Source organism: Venturia canescens, chromosome 1 (assembly GCF_019457755.1).
Source record: "Venturia canescens isolate UGA chromosome 1, ASM1945775v1, whole genome shotgun sequence".
Lineage (NCBI taxonomy): Eukaryota > Metazoa > Arthropoda > Insecta > Hymenoptera > Ichneumonidae > Venturia > Venturia canescens.
Genome location: NC_057421.1, coordinates 14,629,157 through 14,644,576, shown reverse-complemented (window position 1 = coordinate 14,644,576; position 15,420 = coordinate 14,629,157). Strand labels below are relative to the sequence as shown.

General features: G+C 38.9%; 3 protein-coding genes across 35 annotated transcripts in view; 1 reads left to right on the top strand and 2 right to left on the bottom strand.

Moving 5' to 3' along the window:
* pHCl-1 (pH-sensitive chloride channel 1) overlaps positions 1–15,420 on the bottom strand; it is a 116,088-nt gene that overhangs the window by 71,557 nt on the left and 29,111 nt on the right. The window lies entirely within an intron of this gene.
* On the top strand, positions 9,970–12,478 carry LOC122416449 (trypsin-1-like). Its single transcript, XM_043429410.1, has 3 exons — positions 9,970–10,281; positions 10,587–10,921; positions 11,120–12,478. Exons 2-3 carry the CDS (start codon positions 10,876–10,878, stop codon positions 11,860–11,862), a joined length of 789 nt encoding a protein of 262 aa, XP_043285345.1. The 5' UTR covers positions 9,970–10,281; positions 10,587–10,875; the 3' UTR covers positions 11,863–12,478.
* On the bottom strand, positions 12,632–14,400 carry LOC122416434 (trypsin-5-like). Its single transcript, XM_043429384.1, has 2 exons — positions 14,290–14,400; positions 12,632–13,466 (listed from the first exon to the last, which is right to left on the bottom strand). The coding sequence occupies exons 1-2, from the start codon at positions 14,336–14,338 to the stop codon at positions 12,712–12,714; spliced, it is 804 nt and encodes a 267-aa protein (XP_043285319.1). The 5' UTR covers positions 14,339–14,400; the 3' UTR covers positions 12,632–12,711.

Genomic DNA, 15,420 nt, shown 5'->3' with positions numbered 1-15,420 from the left:
TATAACAATAATTAATAGCAGAGTTGAAAAACGTACGACAATTGCTGTTCCAATTGGAAATTTTATTAAGTAGAATACGTTAACGTTGGTTTGCAAAATGTGTTCGGAGTATACCGGAATCGCGACGTAAAGATAAGCGTGCAACTCACAGCGGCGACTATTTTCAGAGATCGTTTTTCCGTTGAGACTGTTAGCAATCTACGATCGACTGGGCACTCGTCGCTTATAAATCCATATGCGGCCGGTCGATAAAAGCTTTGACAGAGAGGCGCGCGTCGATATGTTTTATGTAAGTAGTACAAACGATTTTTTGTATATCGTATCGTTTCACCGGAGCCTGTAAAGTTTATGTCGATAAAAACATCGCCCCCTCGCCGCAATCTAGAGGCGTCAATATTTCAGTTTCCATATGCAAGGGTAAAAGTCGAGAGACCAGAGAATATCCTAGAGCTTTGTCGACATTGCACCTACTCGCGTAGTTCAACGTGTGCGACGTGTCGCGAGACGATCGATGGGGTTCATTCCGCACACCGGTGTGCTGGCTACTGTACCGATCAAAATAGAGTTTTTCCTCGATGTTTTTCTTCTCTGTATTAATCACGCTCGGTGCGATCAATTGTACCTTTTTCAAGCTCAATGCGAGCGATCGAGACTATGATTTGTAGCAAAGAATCCCCCGTTAGATTATTTGCAACGCTGTAACTTTTTCGAATTATATTTCAAAGTTTCATTCGAATTGTTTGCACGGTAAGATCGCTCATTGAAAAAATGTACTTAAAAAAAAAAGGAATTCTCGAAATCCGTGAAAAAAGGTGGCACATTCCACGAGCAGTGACTTTACAGTGTCTTAAAATAAAAGACGAAGGTGTCGTTCTAACGGTCGAATACAGCATAAGCCATGTGCCATAAAGCTTAACAACGAAATAAAAAAGGAAATGGAACCTCTAACGGCATGTTGAAAAAGGGAAAAAGAGTGAAGAAACAAGAGAAAGGAAACAGGACAAAGGGAGTTGTATAAGGACCGACAGTACGCGATAGCTCTGCACTATCGAAGAGTATACCGTTGAAAAGCTTCTGCTTAGATATACGGTGCAGTAAAAACGCTTACGAGGGACACTCAAGCCGGAGAGACGTATAAAAACAGCGAAGGGAGGGAAAGAGCTCAGGTCCAGACTCACGTGTTCATTAAATGGGTACGCGGTGGTAGAAAAAAAAACTGGATGTGGAGTCACAGTGGAACTAGAAGGTACCCATTAAGGGTGCATCCGAACAGAGCGAAGAAGGAGAGCCAACGAGAGACTAAGATGAGAAGCGAGGATAAAAATGGAATAAAGGCAGTGTCGCATATCGACTTTGGGTCTCATCACTTTTGCATCTGCAGTACAAGACAGTGACGCTTTGGATATGATGGCTAGAAATGAAGAAGGAAATATTCGATAAGATCAGTTTTATTATTCGTGTCATGAATTTACTTCGTAAGAAATATCAGCGCAGTGTATGACACGAATCACGCATTCGGCAAAATTTTTTTCCTAGTTCGCTCGAAGTATCGTCAAACCAATCAGGATTGTTGTTGCGTCGTATTAATTCATTTTTAATTGAAATTTTACAGTCCATTCGTTTCTAGTATTCGGATTGAGCGTTTGTGTACATTGTTCATATTCATTGGGAGTGTTGCTACTGAAATCACGAACGAAATGAAGGGAACAATGAATTGACGGGGGGAAATAATATTTGGGAAATGTTTGTTCACGATTTTGAGCAAAAATGTGGTTATTTCCTTGGATTTTCGAAATTTTACTACACAATAACGCTCAGTAAAATATAATTATTATTTTATTGAATCATCCGACGAGATATTTGAAATTGAATTCAGCGTTAAACCATGATTTCAAAATGTTGTAAATTTGGCTCCCAAACGCACAATTCAGTGCTCCGAAATAACCCCAAAGAGCCGAGAACAAAGTCTCATCATGGAGAATTCATGACGAGAACAGCTGACGCAGAAATTTCACCGTAAAGTTATAAGGTTCAAGAACTACATTGCGGTATTGAGTGAGAATCCTGTAAAGGCCAGGAATATCGTGACCGTGACACGATGGTGTCTCGTCGTACCAGGCAAAGGTCTATTTAAGCTTACTTCTTCCTCTGCAACTCGTGTGCGTGTAAGTATTTACCTCCAATCATTTTTCCTTTATCACTAGACTTTCATAGGCCTCTGCTTAATTTATGTGTTTCGACGCATCAACTTTTAAGGAAGTTGAGGCATTAGAATGAAAATGATGTCATCGCTTTTACACCGATTGCATCTTATAAAGTGAAGTGTACAAAAAAAAAACAGTTCAATTTTCAGACAGTTTAGGAGCGTCGTTGCTGAGAAAAATCAATAACAATTTGGGCCAAATAACATGTAACCTTATGGAAGTCGAGACACATTCAGTGATATCTCCGTTAAAAATATGAAATTCTTTTGGCAACATGAGCAAGGCTTGCAGAATAATGTTAATTTTTTTCAGATTTATTCGGAGATTTGCTGAGATTATATTAATAATAATCTGTTTCCCGTGCAGTTTTTTGAAGCTAGGATCGTCGCACCGTCCGTGTTTTCGACTGAGCTTTCACCAGCTTTTCATCGTTTTTTTCCCAACTCTTCTTTAAAGTGTATGCAACATTGCGAAACTGTAAACTGGCCTAACTTTTCAAAGGTCACAACATTTGGGTAAAAAAAATGACTGTACGGCCTCAACTTCCTTAAAGAATAACGAACTTGTTAAAAATATACTTTTCCTGCTGCGAGAGAGTCGCTTGTAAAAACTTATTGGGTCAGCCGGTTTCAAGGATCTCCAACGCAACGAGCACACCTTTACCAGCAATAATACATTCACTTTCTGATGAACCTTCAATCAATATCCAAAAAAAAATCATAATTTAATCGAATAGTGTTAAAAGCTTTTTTACATTAGGGGAACAATGCAACCAAAGAAACTCATACGTCATAGCATAAGAGAATTGTTACGACATGGGCGAAATAAATAGTCAAATAAGTTTTTAGAAAGTATGGGGTGGCTTATTACGTAACAGAATACAATGTGATGTGCATCGCTTGAGGCTCGTACGTCGTCTGTGTCTTTTACTTTGTTTATTACAAAAAACGAACGTTGTCAAGGAACCCAAGATCTTCATTTTAGTAATAAGACAACATGCACATTCAAGAGGGGGAAACCGTAACAAAAATTTCGGACTCGCCAATATCGTTTCACACAAATCGCGAATCGTCTGTCAAAGTACAGAATAACATGGTTCGCGAGGGTGGAATCATTCTGGACGCGACAATGCTAGCATGTATCGTAAAATCTCCAATTTTATATGTGGAAAATAGACAGCCATAAAAATTTCATAAGTCGAGAGCAACGTTTTATGAGGTGTTTGAGCATGGTTTGAGAATCATCCTCGTACATGTTACAATATTGCCGTCGTAAAAACGTACGTTGTCTAAAAGCTCATACTTGACAGTATTGTTAGAGATGAATACATTGATCAATCGGTTTAATGATTCGATGTTCCATCAACGAGGAGAAAAGCATTTGTACGTTTAACGTGTACAACGATTTCACGTTCCACTTCGGCCAAACATAAATTATTAATGATCATGACCTCGTTAAGTTTTCTCGAGCATCGAAACGTCATTTTCTCATACACGTCACGATGTTAAGTTACTGAGGAAAAATGAATGAGGCAACTTTATTATCGTATAAGAAAAAAATTCATCACCTTTTTTATAAATGTTATCCGTCGATGAATTTCGTGCTACTGCGTATAAGGATGTTTTGGCCAATTTTTAAATTGATAGAATATCATTAATCGATTAAACGTAACTTGAGTGAGTTGCAAACAAAAAATTGCCCACGAGATTAAAAAAATTTTAGTCGAAGAAAAAAGTGTTTTTTCTCATTGGTTTTTGGAACAGGAACGAAACGAAATCTATCGATAATATTTTTTCGACTGCACAGAGCCTCCGGCGTTCATGCATCGCTTCGAGTCTCGACAGCCATATCAAAGAAATAAAATTAGCATTTTTCTCGACTGTTTGTGGTCCCGGGAGCTTCGAAAGGAATGGATAAAAACTTCCGTATTTGAGAATCGTAAGAAAGGAGAGAGAGTTGAAAACGAGAATGAAGATCGAAGAAAATCCCTTTTCTCGACACAAACGACCGGGAATGCCAGACATTCCCCTCTCTCCGGCGCTCTCGCTCTTTTCATTTCCATTTCTTGAAAGGATGAAAACAACTGAAACAGAGAAGGAATCTCAAAGACTCATTATTTTTCCGTTTTATCTGGGAATTATGTGCGCTCCAAGCATTAACTTGTTTTTCAATTCACTATTTTTCTCAATACACTAACAATGGATCCATTGCGACGAGAGTCGTTTAAGGTTGAAAGCGGATTTCACGATTAACCATTAAAATCTGAGGTATTTGTGAAAAAATCGAGGCACTTTATAAAAACCTTCGTTTCCAGTCCTCGAATATTCAATGCCTCAAAGAACAAAAAGCAGATAGAAACGAATTTCATATTTCGACCAAAATCAATCAACGATATCCCGCCAATTTTCATCCCCATTTTCCCCGTTTCCTGTCTCCTCAATCTTATTAATATTAACGATACATTTTTCTTTAAAATTCATTTCCTGCGCCCTTGGAACTCCGAGTTATGGGAAGTTCATGCATACAAAGGGAGATTTGGAGTCGTTGAGGATAAAATTATTCATCGATCAGCCCGGCCATGCGGCTACTTCTATATAAACGCTGTCTGGATCTTGGATTGGGCTTTACCCTTCGACCTGATACATATGCCACCGTTACAGTGACCTCGTACGACCCCGAGTACACGTAACCTTCCATATACCCTCGTACCAAATGCTGACCAATAAAAGGACACAAGTGGGAGGAAAAGCTTGGAATTTTCTCTGCGAACCGACCTTACACGGATTCACAGACACCGCACCATCTATACATGTGTGTTGAAGTATCTAGCATGAACTCTGCGTATGACGTCAGAGAGCCACGAGCTTACTCTATAGTCAGAATGATCCTGCGTATCCAAATAGAGGCTAAGCGACGTTCGGGATCTCGTTTCGACCCCATTATACCAATTTCATCGTGGATACTGCGTCAAAAAGAATTGTCAGAAGGACAGTGGTCACCAAACACAACGACACAATGGCGAATTAGCATTCGACGTTCGACGGTTGGAAATAATGGGAAGTTTAAAACTAACGAGTGCTAATAATGCCATGCACACTGTGTCTCAATATGGAGAGGCTTCGGTTTAAGGAAGTTCATCTGGCACCGAGTCAAAAGAAAAATTATTGCGACTGGCGTAGTCGGTCTAGGGAGTTTGGCAACACCGCGACCTCGTAACCTGTGCTGTCATTGCTGAGCTGTTATTGACAGGATTTTTCACGCGCGTTCATGTCACAATCAATGTTCAAACGTTTGAAATAATTAAAACATGGCAGAAATGTCGAAATAACAAGTTTTTATAGATCAATATTTTCTCACCCGTCCTCCATATTTCATTGGAAGTCCCTAGTGTGAGCTGCGGGGATCGGAAAAAGTAGTCGGCGGTTTCAAAAAGAGCGTGGTTGCAACGTTGCCATATTATGAAAGTAATCACCATCTTTCGTGAAAAAAATCGTTAATTGCGAACTTTGTTCAAGAACTTCAAGAACTGTTCGTCAATGCCTACAAATTTCATATACAAAGACGGGAAAGCCACTGAAATGCGAAAGAGACCGTATTAATTTGGAGAATCCGTTTTAATTTTTTTTCTCACGAACCAAGTGTCCTCGGGCCTTGAAATTTTGACAGGATATTTTACTATTATTCATTACTGTATTCAAATTTTTTAATCTAAATCTCTTTGTTAATTCGATTACCAGATGAACTTCCTTAAGACTCAGGAAAAGAAAGTAGAATGCAGATGCTGCACAGCGTTTTTTCGTTCGTTTTATATTGTTACTCGAAAATCTTTTTCGTTATTTTTGAATGTACAAAAATGTGTTGCAATTTGACTTTGATGGATATAAATATACGAACATATTTCAAGCCTTTCCGATGTAAAACCAACAATAATTCATTCAAGCAGTACAGCAATACAAATTTTCCACCCTAGTCGTTTTCAATCCCGTGCAACGACAGACATGCAAGTTTTATCAAAACCTGTCAAGCACATTCTCGGTATGTAGACTCGGGAATGGCGTTTCCGGTTTTTTCCCTTGGTGTGGGAGAGACTTTTATCCACTGCGGATATACGCGAGCATGTCTAGGCGTCGAGTCTGCTATTCTCGCGTTCTAAAAAGTCACCATGGAAACATTGTCGCCTAGCGAGTTGATGTACTCGACGACTGGTGTTCGCGCGATGTTTGCATCGAAAAAAACGCGATTTACGTTCGTCTCGAAAAGTTTATGTGCGTTCTCCATCATGCTCGAGCCACCAATCCATCATTAGCGATATCGACGTCTCTCTATGATCGATCAAATTAAATGTTATTTGATATTGAATTATTGAATGAAATTCCGAACATTATTTCGATGTGCTACGAACAGAAAAGACGGTACGTATTATCGAGGCACCTTTACAATAGCAGTTTCAATCACGTGACAGATCAGTTCTATTTCCCTCCAAGCAAATAAAGTCAATATTATATTCAGACAGAATTGATATTTTACCTCATTTATCTTCCCTTACGATTTCCTTCCTTTTACTATAAAAGAGTAATCGATTTCCCGGCGATAAAAATTAGTTGGCAATTATGAAAGCTTCTTCGAAAGCGTTCGTTGAGTAAGCAATTTTAGCCCAATCACCCTGTGTTTTACATTCTCCGTCGAGGCATCGCCAGTGATCTCAATAGAAAGTAAACAATACGATTACATTTTTTCACAACGATGAATTCTAAAACTAAATCACTGTACTTTTATCAGCGACGTAATTGCGTCCTGAAACTCGATGATAACGCTCTGCTGAGGCATTCAGGAGTTATTTGATCGAGGCAAGTTATCGATCGAGCAAAGTAACGTCAAGAAAATGAACAACTGGGTGTCGACAGACGAATGACGTTGGATGACGGGTAGCATCATCACGGGACCGCCATTCGAGTTGATTCGATCCTTTGGTGGTGGATTAGCAGTTCGTGCAACATGACGCGAGGCTTACAGATTGGACATGCCTAGTCCAATTTACCGAAGTACCCACAAATACACCCAACGCTCCGAACAAAGCACTGAACCCTCCATTTTCGTTAGTACATTCAACGCATACGTACAAACGTATAAATGAAATATGATTGTGAGAGTTTACGATATCTCATGCGAGCGAAAGAGCGTATTTCTGAGTAAACTAAAAGCCATGCAGTACTAAACCAACGTTTAATTGTGTTTTCCTTTGATTAAACGTTGTTCATCTTTCCATTAATTGCTATTGCCATGAAAATACTAAATGAATTTGCACATTGACGGGGGAATGTACAAATTCTATTACATCTCACGAGTTAGGATTTACTGTGTAAATCGCTGGAATAATATAGTCATTTGATTAGTTCGACAACGGCTTCATCGAAGATGCGTTAAGCAATTACAGGTTTGTCTGACTTCAATTGCATTTTGAATTAATTGATGTGCGGCTGTAACGTCTGCTCAACCGTTTAACAAACATTTCGTTTCCCGCCGACTCCTTGATAGTTTCACTAGAAATTCGATTAACGTATATGATTCGGCCAGTAAATAAAAAGAAACTCAACATTTTTGTCGACAACGTTGTGCAATGGTAATGTTTTTTTTTTTTTTTTTTATAAAAAATGTTGATACATTATGAAAAGTCCACATTCGAATACAAATATGCAAAACCTCATATTTTTCGTTTGAAGCCATACAAAGAATCTTTTTCTTCTGCAGGTGGACGACCGTGGAAGCGTCGATGAAAAATACACGTACCTACGCTTTGTTGCAAACTCGTAAACTCAATGGAAAATACAGCACCGACATAAAACATTCGTTGTTGGACAGCAAACTCGATATATACGGTACATGCATTTTATATCTGATATACATAACAACCGAGTCTTGGACCACTAGAGAGAAACTATAATGCTGCAACTGTGTACATTTTGCATGGAGAATTTTAATCCAAATTTATGGCATCGAGGATCCTTTGCTGGGATTTAATTCGTCATAATTTCGAAAATATGATCTTCAGTGGTTAATTTATTCAGGAATTGCTCGCGTGCTTATTGTCCTTAGAGTCGAGAAAAGTTATCGTGGCTCAAAACATTTCCATGAAAACGACGATGAAGATAAAAATGTCTAGTTAGTAGACTCAATCGAACCTCAGGAAAAGTTTTCGAATTGAATATTCTTCATCGTTTCCAAACGAGTAATCAATTTTGTATTCGCAGGAAAGATCAATCAATCGTTGTTCTTCATACGTTATAAGACTTTTAGACATTTCTTCAAAAAAAAAAAACAAGTCCCTAACTCCTGTTTACTGGGAACTATAATCAGGATTAATGCCTTCTGGGGGCCGAATAAAAATGAGGAAAGTTATGAAGCAAATTCCAGACGGTGGGGTCGCGGTTTGGCCCATTTGGCCTAGAATGTCTCATGGGCGTATAAACATGTATGTACATCACAGTCTCTCGTCGGATAAACGCATTCTCTGGGCGAGGAAAATTGTGCTAGAGGGCTTTGGCTGAACGCTGCAAGCTCCTTGAGCTCAGCTGTGCATTTACCGAGTTTTTATTTTTCCTACGCTGATTTATTTAGCATTATTTTTACTTCCAGCTTTTCATGTATTTCAGGAAGGTACTTCTCTTTCTTTTATGCGTATGATTCGATTACCCGGTTTCTACAGCTTCGGAGACACTTCTGCAAGGCTTTCAAAAAACATTATATGTTCACCTAGTTTCCATTCAACTTTATAATTAGCTGCGAAGTGTACTGCTTGTGAGAATTATCACTTTTATGGGTAATGAATAATTCATTTAAGAGGTAAGTTTTGTATTGGGCTATCAACTTTCTTGTCCATTATCATGAACGAATTAACGAAGGTTCGTAAAATTGTTTTTGAAGAATAATTCAAATTCCATCTTTCCGTTTGTCTTTCTCTTCGAACTCCCATTTTGACGGGCTCATTGCATACATCTGTAGAAAAGTGAATCCCGAATATCCGTATAAAAGATACCTTCAAAATATTTCATCGATCTTGGTCAATTGCCCATGTTTGATGAACAGTTTTAAAATGGCCACAAATCCACAACTTTCCAAAATTCTCTACGATGAGAGCTTTTTTTTCATAGCACTAAATCAAAGAATGTTGTGTGAGGTTCGAATTCCCCTAACAGTAGTTGAGAAATCACTTCCGTAACGAATACCTTCATGGAAAAATTTGTCAACGAAAACAAACAGTTAAAAGACTTGGATCGAAGTTGTCTTTATTTTTAGGTGCGTGTTTCGGATTCGATGAACTCATGAATTTGGTGAGTTTCGAATCTGCGGTTATTCCGCAGTTAAGCCTTAAACCGAATTTATGTTCCGGTGCGCGTGTACATTGCGCTGGTTTAAACAAATGAGATTTCTACAGACTCTGCGGTTGTAGCCACAAGGTTGCATTCATAAATTAGCAATTATTACAGCGAGGCTTCGTACCAGCCGAGAGTTTGCATAACTACGTGTGTACGAAATATGTATATGCACACACATGGAGTCAGCAGTACGTCGACTGGATGAACATAATCTTGAATATTCGTTCATGAAGCACCGCAACATGTGCGCGAATGAAGTTAAATCCAAGCATTTTCGTCCGATATTAATTGCCGTTACGATATCGCAATTAATTGGAACTGATTAGGAAGACCTGCGATAACCAGCGTAGAGGTTCCTCGATAAGTGTCAATTTCACTTGGAGAAAGCACGTTATGTGTACAAAGTGTTCGACGACCGACGATGATACGGATAAACGTACATTAAGAATTCAATTTTTGATTTTTTATTCGAAATTCCTTGTCTTTCGATGCATGCGTGCTCCCTCCTGGTAAATTATTTCATTGATTATTGTTGAAATAGGAAGATTCGCGGTTTCCTGCATGTTGCAGAAGAAAAGGGAAAATTTTGGCTACATCGAAGAATGGAATACTCGAAATTTTCATGCCGACATAAAACGACGAAGCCTCGAGATTTGATAAACCTTATCAACGGTATTGTACAAAGTGCGGGACAACACACAAAGGTAGTGTCACCGATAATGGATTTAATACGTAATATCAGATTCTGGGCCAAAACTTATCTGTTAAACTTATTTCGATCCGACTCACAAAACTTTCTTACATTGAGAAACGATCACTGATAAGCGGAGTGTACTCAATCGACCACTAAATTTGACACACTCAGCTCCAGCTGCCTGAGACACTTTCTGGCAAATGATAATTACATCACATTTGAAATATGATGATGCGCTGATTTCTGGTGACCGAAATGATCGAACGCTTAGTTATATCTTTTTAATTCTTTTATCTTTCCCATGGAATATACTAGATCAACTGGCCTAGTTTCGAAATATTTCGACAACGATTTACCCCATCGCAGCCCACCTTATTTCGATCTACCATCTCAAGCCAGTGAGCCATAATTAAATATCCATTAACTGCCTTGATGCCTAATGGGGATTAATATCACGATAAGAACCCAATATCGATGAAACTGTAGTTACATCACATTATTTGACAGAGTTGATAATCCAGTGCATTAGAGTGGATCTCGATAGTATATAAGTTCATCAGCTCAACGAAAATATTACTATTTCCTGAGATCCCTCGAGCAGAAGATGTCGAAGATCATCGCACTGTTGGCTTTGGCTGCGCTGGTACGCGGTACGTTGACATTTCCTTAACGCACTATCGATATTCTCATGATTTAATAGAAAATCCTCGTCACAGAATTCGAATTGGCGAACGAAGCTCTGACATCTTAATGGCATTTTCAAAAATTTTGACAAAACAGTCCTAAATTTAATCGTGTATCAAATTTACGGAAAGGTGATCGATTGTATGATCGTTACGTGTTCACAGGTGCCACGGTAACGCCGAACCTACTGAAAGAATACCCACTGTCGCCATGGGAAGGACGGATAATAGGCGGTGAAGATGTCGCCATAGAGGATGTGCCATATCAGATAAGTCTCCGGTTCCAGGGTAGCCACATGTGCGGAGGTGCAATTATATCGGAATATTGGGTCCTAACAGCCGCGCATTGTGCTGGTGAAGAACCTTCGAGATACGCGATCTACGCTGGATCGGCTCACAGACTTCGAGGTGGTTCGAAGCATTCGGTAGCCAAGGTAATTGTTCACGAGGGATTCGGTATCGAAAAGGGCCTACCGATCAACGACATTGCTCTGATAAAGGTCAAACAACCATTCAAATTGGACGCGACTCGTGAGCCAGTCGATTTAATGGACAGCAGAACAAATTCACTTTTTGACTCAGAGGCAGTCATAACTGGCTGGGGAGTCACAGGCGGCTGGAACTTGCCAACGATTTTGAAAATCGTCAAAATACCTATCGTCGATAGAGCACGCTGTGACAGGTGCTATAAAAAGTTCGGTGGCCTTCCACCCCGGCAAATATGCGCAGCAGTTCCAGAAGGTGGAAAAGACGCGTGTCAAGGTGACTCCGGTGGTCCACTGGTAGTTGACGGACGTCTCGCGGGTGTCACGTCATGGGGCAACGGTTGTGCTCTTCGTGGACAACCTGGTGTCTATACCGAAGTCGCTGCTTATCGCCAATGGATCAGAGAGAAGACTGGAGTGTGAATCGTCATTATCCTACCCTTCAATTCCACCCTTCTAGGCAACAAAATTCTCGTAACGTAAACCGTAAATCAGCTTCGATTGGAAACTTGGATAATTACGTCGGACATACTTCACTCAGGGACTCTGCTATAAAATTTTTCGTATATGGAAATGGAAGAAAATCTCGAAAAAAATTAATGTTAAGTGCCGTAGGTACAGTTTCTGAAAATAAATTTGATAATTATCAGAATTTTGTTCTGAATATTCAATTTATGTGTGTTGCCATCCTTCCATTTTATTATGGGTATCGAACGAGCTTAGCTTCGTCGATCGCAGTTTCACTCCTTAAAATCGTGGGCTCTTAAATCTACAAGAGTTTTTATCGGGATATCATCAGATAATTGGTTTGCATCGATCAGATCTCTCAAGTTTCGTGGTAAATTGAGGCCACAATCTAAAATTGGTTAAACTACGCCCTGATTCGAATTGAACAGGTTCCTATAATGTTTATGCTAATCTGGTTGCTGATCTCGTCTATTCGTGGAAAATTAAAACATCGTGATTGAACGAGAGTCGGATAAAAAATATTACGAAATTCCGATTCGTCATAAATTGTCTCGAGATCTAGTCGACTCCTCGTCGAAATCTACGATCGACATGCTATTTTTTTTATCTGTTTGATTGATGATCTAGTAGAATGAACATTCGGCCCTTTGCTGACTGAGTAGGAATGAACCGAATGAGCGGTAAGATTGAAAGAAAGCAGCACAATAAAAAGTGTAACAACCGATTCGCTAATGGAGCTTTAAATAGTATTTAGAGCCTCTTTATTTACAAACTCGAATAATCGCTGATTTTTAAAACGCAGACTCAAACCCCAGAGTTGATCCTAATCCAATCGCGATAAGAAGCAACCTCTGTGTAGACACCGGGATATTTAGCCAAGGCACATTTACGACCCCATGAAACGACTCCAGCAAGACGTCCGTAAATGGCGAATGGACCACCGGAGTCACCTGTACACGAATCCCGCATGCCATCTTCGTAAGCGGCGCACATTTGACCTGCCTCGATTCCACCGATTTCCTGGTACATGCGGTTACATTTTTCTTTCGAAATGACCGGTATTTCAACTTTGTTGAGAATGTCGGGATATTCTCCATTCGCATCCAGACCCCACCCGGTCACTGTGCCCACTGACCCAACTGTCGATTTTTCGTTCATGGCAAAGAGCGATATAGCTCGACACTTATCCCCGAATTCAAACGGATCGATAACTTGAACGAGGGCAATATCGTTTATCATGATACCATCACTATTGAACCGAAAACTTTCGTGAGGAAGCAGTTTGGCAATGCGATGATTCGTACCACCCTTCGACATGTCCGTCATACCAGAAATGACAACAAAGTCACTCGGCTTTGTACCAACGACGCAATGGGCTGCTGTTAACACCCATTTTTTTGATATTATGCTGCCACCGCACAAATGACCCTCTCCCTTCAGGATTAGACTTATTTGGTAAGGGTATTCCTCTATTGATATTTCCGATCCATTTATTATTCTACCGGGTAGATGATGCGCCGTCGGAAATCCGCCAATCTTTGCGGAAAGCAGGGGACTGGCTGAAAAATAAATAAATGAGCACCTGGAATATTACTCTGAAAGCCAAATTATCAACCCGAAAGCATAACAACGCGACACGGCTCGCGCGAGCTTGCATTTTCAATACTTGACGTCAAAGTCATACCACCGCATTTCTCGATATTGGCCACGACACTGAAGTTTGCAACGTTACAGTCCAACGAAATGAACGAAAATAACATTTGTTGTAATTCACCTATTTTTTGTTTCACGAAGTATCGGTGCAGCTTGGAAAACTACGAATTGCAAATTCAGCAGGAAACGAAATTGAAGAATTACTCGAACTATTGGAGGGTTTTTTACATCATTTCACATCTTACATTTTACATCAAAAGAACAAACTCAAAGTAGTGAAGGGTAGGGTAGCAGCGTAATGGATTTTTTATTTTTGTCTCTCTAGTAAGCTCGATTTATTAGTGAACTAAAGATATTACCGAAACTGGGTAATTGGGCAATATATAGTTTATCAAAATATGAAGCAACTCAATTGCTTAATAGCAATCTTCGGCGAGTCTCCAATCCTTCATCAAAGGTCCAATAATTTTTAAAAGAACTTCCAATAACTCGGTGTCAAGTACACGGCAAAACGAATCGTCAATATACCGGTGGATCAATAGCTAATTCGTATTGAAATGTCACTTAAATAAAATTACAATTCATCACGTAATGGGAATCTTTTGTATCCAATAAAACTGTCAACCTCCTAATTTCTAGTATGCAACGAAGAAATCTTGTATTACTGATGACTGTCATTCGATTCATGAGCGGAGAGCAAAATTAGTAAAAATTGATCTATTTATTTACCGGAAACAACCGCGGCCAAAAGAGCAACCACTGCGAAAGATTTGAACATCCTTTTGGTCTTGCGTCCCCGCTAATTGGAACTGACTGAGCGTAATTCTGACTGACTTATATACTCCATCACCGAGATATGACCTTTCATTTGGTATACGCACGCTTTATCTCCAAATTTTCATATCTAAAAATGAAATCCATGCGTCTGTCATTCGCGATCCAGAAGATATCTTAATATTTATTATTATAGATTTACTAAATTGAAGAATAGACAACAAAGCTCTTTGAACTTATTCGATACATAAACTTTTCTATTTTTTATCATGCTAGCTCAGGCTCGCGCTGCAGCGGGTTCTAGCCGAATTTTCTAGAAAACTGTTTGTCTAGAAACATTTTCTAAAATGTTTCTTGAAAATTTAGATCTGCGCACTTCTTCGTGCACATTTATTGAAACATATTTCAATACCATGCAAAACATATGACATTATCATGTTTGGCAAATTGTTCAAAAATAAAAATTTAACCGAACTTATACCAGGTGATTTTGATAAGAATGCTTATGTAATATCAATCAATAAATGCTGCTTTCTAATGTATTTTCATTATCCTTTAATGAAGTTTATTACAATTTAAATGAATTAAGTCATCGATTGCATCCAACTGCTTGTACATCAAATAAGCTCTGAAATGGAATGTAAGATTATGATCGTATGAGGAAACCATTAGGAACAATTTTGTAATGAATACATACCATGAAAATTAGAATTCATATATGGTTGTTTTAATAGTGAGAAACCATTTTATTTCTTTTAGTTCTTTTCAGGCCCAATAAAACGACAACAATAAAACTCACAAAATTCGATATTGTGATATTTTTATTACACTTTTTTATTCTTGTATATTTACAATAGTATTTATTACTCAATTGCCATGTCAATAAGTAAGTTGCTTCTCATTTTATCACTCGCAATAAACTTTTTTATCACTAGATCCTAAATACAACGTATTAGTTTTACCGTGTTTCATTTCACGTAACACATGCCAACACTATTCATAATATTTTCATAAATTCAATTTCCTCATGAAGAAAATGATAAGACAATCAATAAGCATCGGCAGCAACTTCCTGAATGAACCCTA

Bases quoted from the DNA above. Each gene is read 5' to 3' on its own strand.
- LOC122416449 (XM_043429410.1), top strand. From the start codon at position 10,876: ATGTCGAAGATCATCGCACTGTTGGCTTTGGCTGCGCTGGTACGCG. The intron at 10,922-11,119 runs GTACGTTGACAT...ACGTGTTCACAG, and splicing joins TTTGGCTGCGCTGGTACGCG to GTGCCACGGTAACGCCGAAC.
- LOC122416434 (XM_043429384.1), bottom strand. From the start codon at position 14,338: ATGTTCAAATCTTTCGCAGTGGTTGCTCTTTTGGCCGCGGTTGTTTCC. The intron at 13,467-14,289 runs GTAAATAAATAG...TTTATTTTTCAG, and splicing joins TTTGGCCGCGGTTGTTTCCG to CCAGTCCCCTGCTTTCCGCA.